Source organism: Neltuma alba, unplaced genomic scaffold (genome assembly GCF_004799145.2).
Source record: "Neltuma alba isolate B1F8T4 unplaced genomic scaffold, ASM479914v2 tig00010885_pilon, whole genome shotgun sequence".
Classification (NCBI taxonomy): Eukaryota; Viridiplantae; Streptophyta; class Magnoliopsida; order Fabales; family Fabaceae; genus Neltuma; species Neltuma alba.
In genome coordinates, this window is record NW_021635673.1 from 353,329 (window position 1) to 360,417 (window position 7,089).

Genomic DNA, 7,089 nt, shown 5'->3' on the forward strand with positions numbered 1-7,089 from the left:
ATGTCCATGTTGTTGGAATTACTGGGAGATGCTTTCCCACAAGCTGAATTCCCTCCATCTTTTTGTGAAGCAAAAAAGATTATTAACAAGCTTGGCTTGAACTACAAGAAGATAGATGCATGCCCAAACGACTGTATGCTATACTGGGGAGATGATGCAAATAAGGAGATTTGTACGAGATGCAAGACGTCACGTTATAAGTCGGTACGGAAGGGCAAAAACAAAAGAAGAAACCAGCCAAAATTCTCAGGTACAATTTATTACAATGTGTTACTTGTTCCGTCTCTAAATATTTGATATTTGAAATTCTCAATACAATTGATTATGATGTGTTACTTGTTCAGTCTTTAAATATTCGGTATTTGAAACTTTTAATATATTATTTTCTTAGATACTTTCCTTTGAAACCATGGTTGCAAAGAATGTATATGTCATAAAAAATGGCTCAGCACATGAGGTGGCATGCGACTGTGGAAAATCCAGATGGCAGGTTAAGGCATCCACGAGACTCGGAGGCATGGAAAGCATTTGATGCGAAATTTCCAGACTTTGCCAATGATCCTAGAAATGTACATCTTGCATTGGCAACCGATGATTTCAATCCCTTCGGAAACATGAGCACAAGTTACAGTATCTGGCCGGTGGTGTTAATTCCATACAATCTACCACCTTGGATGTGCATGAAGCAGAGCTCCTTTTTGCTTTCCATGATCATTCCTGGGAAGAAAGCATTGGGAAATGATATAGACGTATACCTGCAACCGTTGATACCCGAATTGATCGACCTGTGGACGAATGGTGTTGAGGCATATGACTCATATGACAAGCAACCATTCAATCTCCGTGCAGCCTTGATGTGGACAATAAGTGATTTTCCCGGTTTGAGAACTTTGTCTGGCTGGAACATGCATACTGGGTTGGTCTGTCCTGAGTGCAATTTTGATTCTGTGCCATGTCGCCTTCCATACATTCGTAAGTGGTGCTTCATAGGACATTGACGGTTCTTTGATTCTAAGCACAAACTTAGATTGCAACGGATTCGCTTTGATGGAAAACAGGAGAAGAGAGATCCTCCTGTTACTTTGTCTGGTGTGGATATTTTGCGGCAGTTAGAAGATGTTAATATCGAGTTTTGTAAGAGTGTAGATCCCAAACGATTGGGACGACGATCTCGTGGGACATGTGATATGCAACTTATGCAATGGCGGAAGAGAAGCATGTTTTTCACTCTTCCTTATTGGGAATCTAATTTGCTACGACATAGTTTGGATGTTATGCACATTAAAAAAATGTGTGCGATAATGTGCTATATACGTTACTCAATGAAGCTGGAAAGTCCAAAGACCATCTCGCAGCTAGAAAAGATTTACGGGCCTGGGGAATTCGTGAAAAGGCTTGGCCTGATGAAAACGACAAGTTTCAACCAGCTAAATTCACCTTGACGAAGCAAAACAAGGATATCTTCGTCTCGATGTTGAAGAACATAAGAGTACCAGATGGATATTCTAGCAACATCTTAAGGTGTATCGATTTGCAGGCTCGAAAGGTTACTGGGTTAAAAAGTCATGACTCTCATGTTCTTATGCAACAGTTACTTCCATTGGCCTTGAAAAACACACTTCCTTCTGATGTATCAGTGGTTTTGGTAGAATTATGCTCATTGTTCAAGAAGTTGTGTGTGAAGGTCTTGATAGCGGGAGAGCTTGATCAGCTGCAAAATAAAATTATTCTTACACTTTGTCACTTGGAGATGATATTTCCTCCATCATTCTTTACTGTTATGGTTTACTTGACTGTCCACCTTGTTCGAGAAGGAAATGTTGCTGGCCCAGTTCACTATCGATGGATGTACCCTATAGAGAGGTACTAGATTATCTTTTATTCCCACCTCTTTAAATTTCACATTGTTCTTTCATTTGCTCGTAATTATTAATGCAATTTTAACTTACAAGTACTTGGAAAAATTAAAATAATATGTTAGGAATAAGGCATGGCCTGAGGGGTTAATAGCATAAGGTTATTCCGGAGATGAGGTCCTAACTTCCTGTTCAAGGTACTTTGATGACATGGAGACATCTTTTAACCGCTCGCGTCGCGTAGATGATTCTCCTCCTAGTCCTTTCACGTCAACTTTATTTCCTCCTGTCGGGAAACCAGTTGGAGGATATGAATTCTTCAGACTCACTCCTACAGAGAAACTCCAGGCACACAGACACGTTTTGATAAATTACAGCCAAGTTGAACCCTTCATGCAGTAAGTATATCATATAAGCTCACTAGCTTTTACACTTTATATTTGTTTCTCACTGACTCTTCTAACAAATTACACTTTACTGTAGTGAGTTTAAGAGTTACCTCAGGCGTCAGCTACGGAGGTGTGCGCGTTCTGCTGACATTGATAAAAGAGTCCACAAAGAGTTTTCCAGTTGGTTTACACGTCGAATACGTAATGACAACAGCCCATACACAGATGAATTCAAAGCTCTTTCTCTCAGTCTGTTAGACCATGCACGAAGGTTTACCGCGTATAATGTCAACGGCTTCAAGTTCTGTACGGTTGGACGTGATCAAGGATTACTCACACAAAACTCTGGAGTTTGCGGGACATTCGGAACGAGATGTTATGCTAGCAGCAGTGATGGCGATATGCGCTTTGGAGGCGTCACTTACTATGGAAAGCTAATTGACATTATTGAGTTGAGTTACCAGCTTTTCACCGTGACACTGTTCAAGTGCTCCTGGGCAAATACAACAACTTCAAGGGGACTTGCTACTGACCATTTGGGCATCACCTCAGTTAATTTCTCTAGACTTATTCATACGGGAGCATCTGAAGATGATGAGCCATATATCCTTACTTTCGAGGCACACCAGGTTTACTATGTCAAGGACGAGAAACATAAAGATTGGAATATGGTCGTTCACCTCAAGCCACGGGATCTTTATGATATGGGTGATGGTGACATTATTTACGACAGTGAACCCTTTCAACCCTTGAATTTTGAAGACTTCTTTCCTCAAGGAGATGATAATTTGCCAATTATCAGGTATATGTCTTTTCTTAAATTATTTAAATAATTAATTACTAATTACTAATTTCTTCTAAATACATTATAATTCTAACAAATTTTTTTTAAATATGTCCTTTCAGGCCGGATGATGATGAAGAATAGTAGCATCCAAAATTTTTATTATTAAAAAAATTTTCCTTCCATAAATACATATGTATAAATTAAAATTGGTATAGCTTTTTAAAAAATAATAAATAATAAATTTGTAGCGGTTATGTAACCGCTACAAATTTATTACTGGAAATATTCCCCCGACAAATACATATATGTATAAATTAAAATTGGTTTAGATTTTTAAAAAATAAAAAATTATAATTTGTAGCGGTTATGTAACCGCTACAAAATCTAACTGCTACAAATACTAGCAGTTAGCTGTCCGCTAGAAAATGACAAACAGCTACAAAATGCAATAAAACGCTACAAAAAAACCGCTACAAATGTGTCGCTGATCTCTATAAATATCATATCATCTATACATTCATTTACTCCATCTCTTTTCCTTCCTCTCCTATTCTTCCTCATAATTCTCTCTTTTTTCTTACTCTCTCATATAGTGGTTTCTTTCTCTTCACTGTATGGTAAGTGAATTTTATTTTATAAGTCATTGTATCTTTTATTTGTTTTTACTTATAATTTACTAACATATTTATTTATCTTTTTCTTTCAGATTTTTCTTCTTCACACTTGTCATGCCCTCCTCAACTGATTCAAATACTTCTCAACATAACACTTTAGGTTCAATATTACAAACTATCTCATCTTCAATTCAACTATCTTATTAAATATTCAATTCAATTATCTTATTAAATTAAATTCACTTCTTTTGACATACTCATAATTTAATTACATATTGTTTATTACAAAATTCAAATATATAAAATGTAATACATAACTAATTATACAAATTAACAAAAATTATCCAACACAATCTATTTCATGGTTTTTAAATTTATAATATATTTTCTAATAATGAAACACCATAAATTTTTTTCTGCCTCGGAAAACATTTATAGCAGTTCAAAACTGCTAGAAATAAAAAAAAGCAGGAAAATTTCGTGAAATTAAAATTTTGCGTCAAATTTTCTAGCGGTTCAAACCGCTAAAAATGTTTTGGCGCCAATTGAAAAATTTAATTTGCAGGAAAAACTTGATTTCCCACGAAATTTATAGTGGTTCTAGAACTGCTAGAAATTTTGGCGCTATAATGCAAATTTTTAATTCCCGTCAAAATGAAATTTGGTTTAGAATTTTCTAACGGTTATATACCCGCTACAAATTTTTCTAGCGGTTTCTGCCTGCTAGCGTGTTCTAGCGGTTTAATAACCACTAGAAAGTTTCTGGCGTTTTGACCATACCGTGTAGCGGTTGCCATAACCGCTAGAAATTTTTTCTTGCGCTTGATTTTTTAGCGGTTTTTGTAACCGCTACAAATATTCGGTTAAAACCGCTAGAAATGTCTCAATTTAACCGCTACAATTGACATATTTTTTTGTGGTGATCAGCTCACTCACTAGACACAGAGGATACCTTTTTACCTCAGGCACAAGAGCTGTATAGGGACCTGCTGAGAATAGATAAGGAGAACATCTCTTAAAGTCAAATCTGGTTTGTCTTAGGATTTAGTTTTCTTTTCTATCAAGCCGCTGGCTTGCCGTGTAATTAAAAAAAAAAAAAAAAACTTTCGATGTCGCTTGTGCCAGAAGCGACGTGGTTTCTGCCTTTCAACGTCAGTTGTGGCACAAGCAACGTCGTTTCTATGAAAAATTTATTGTTTTAATTTCCAGCAAACTTATGATATAGGTATGGAAAATAAGCGACGTTAAAACTTTCTATAACTACAAAAATGTCACTGCTGTTTTTTTTTTTTTTTAACATCACTTTATCAAATAGCTGACATTAAATACTGATGTTATAAGCCTGTTTTGCAACAGCGGAGGAAAAATATAGGTACTTGCAAAATGATTTCTTCTCTTATAAACACTGGATAGGAAACTTTGAAAATTAAAATTGAAAGAAAGCATATGTGTATGACAGGGAAAAAAAAAAAATCAAAAGCAAGTATAGGTATTTTATTCCTATAAGTATGACAAAGTATGTGGTTGCACTCTTTCTTATAGTCAATTTATTGATGTAGCCGAATATTAAAGAACCTGGGTATTGGTAAGGAATTGCCTAGTGCCTACTTTGCGTTAAGGATTTCTGATCCTTAAGAATAGCAGCGTCGAAGTGTCTCTTCGACGTGTGCAACAAGAAAGGATTATTCCTTTTCATTTCATCAGCTTTGTTTCCTTTCTGTATTCCTATAAAAATATATATATATATATATATTCAATTCCCCCTTCATGTGCCTTAGTGTGGATTTTTGCTGCAGCAAATAATTAATATCCAAAAAGATCATATCAGGCTCTCAGCTTCATCAATAAGGGAGTTATATATATACGTTCGTATAATCCCTCATTCACTTACTTTGTGCTTACCTTTCAGATAACTCTCTGTTGGTTTCAATATGAAGAATCAAGAACCGAAGGACATAACCTTCAAGAAAGTAGCATGAACTATCAAAAACTTCAGTACATTGAAAACCAGTGACGCTCACTTCTCTGAGGTTTTCACTGCCGCCGGTTGTGCTTGGTATGAGTGAGAAATCTATCATATATGTGTGTGTGTCCTCTATCTCTCGTTTTCATCAAAATCTTATATCTCATATTCTATGAATATAATTTCTTGTTTCTTTATTCATTTTTTTCAGTCATCACATATTACCTCCGGTCCTAATTATAGGAACTCGTTTGTAGACTATAAACAGAGTCCTATAATTAGGACCGAAGGTAGTATATAGTTATCCATTCAGATTGACTAAAACTACCATGTTAATGTAATCTCCCCATGTTTTTTTTTTATTTTTTGGTTGGGAGGATGTTTGTAGGAAACTTCGTGTATACAGAGGGAGTCAGCATGGGCAGTATTTGGGTGTATATTTGGAAGTAGCTGATGTTTCGAGTTTTCCTCAAGGTTGGAGTGTAAATGCAGCCGACAAATTGACGGTAGTCAATCAAGTTTTCACTAAAGATTCTGTCACCAAAGGAGGTATATATAATAATATGCTGCTTCATTGTTTATTAGACTAAAGTTGCTTTCGTTTATTTGACGGTGTCATTTTTAATTATGGTCTCCTCTTTCTTTCTCAAAAATTGATTTTCTCATGCAACCCAAAAGAGTAAATAAACAAAAAATTATACTGGACTGTGAAGGCCCGAGAATATAATTAAAAGTGGAATATAATTTCATGTTGGAATGGTGTGGGCCAATCTTATTGTCGTCTTTCATTGTTGTTAATTCCCTTGCTTTTTTGTGGGAATTGAATGCAGATATAAACTACATGTTCTCTACTTATGGCATTGGTTGTGGTTATTCATCTTTTATGGAATTGACTGAGCTTCAAAAGCCATATAATGGCTATATTTGGAATGATACATGTATTGTTGAAGTTGAATTTTCCCAAGTAAGCTATGAAGGCCCCCAAATTGAGAAAGCATTGGGCGAAAAGGATGAAGATCTCGTTAAGTTCAAGGATTTGGGACTAATAGAGAAAGCATTGGTTCCACTGCTAGAGGAGGCTTGTTTGTGGCATCCTTCATTGATGGACTGCAAGCAGAAGAGAAGTCCTAAGTTTACAGAGTGGGCATTTACTGCATTGGGTCGAGTTCTGCAATTTCTAAAGAACAAGAAGTGGAAAGATATGAATGAGAACGCATGTGAGGAGCTTCAACAACTGTGGGGGGAGCTTGCGATGAGTGGATTAGACTTGAGTTGGTTGGAGCCTCTGGTTAAATCCTCTATAAATATGAAAGGATATGCTGACAAGGTAGAGAAAATTAAGAAGTTGAAGCTAGAGTTGATGATTTCGGAGACGGGGATGAACATCATAAAGAAAAAAATAAGTGACACTGAACAAAGTGTGGAGAAGATAAGAAAAGAATTGGTGAATGCGATGGAAGACTTGAAGAGAAAGATTTAG

The 7,089-nt window shown here is 36.0% G+C and overlaps 1 protein-coding gene across 1 annotated transcript; it reads left to right on the plus strand.

Annotated features, from left to right (window-relative positions):
* The first annotated feature begins 440 nt into the window (after positions 1-440).
* Positions 441-7,089, plus strand: LOC114759709 (MATH domain and coiled-coil domain-containing protein At3g58210-like). Its single transcript, XM_028948931.1, has 3 exons — positions 441-490; positions 5,998-6,158; positions 6,440-7,089. Exons 1-3 carry the CDS (start codon positions 441-443, stop codon positions 7,087-7,089), a joined length of 861 nt encoding a protein of 286 aa, XP_028804764.1.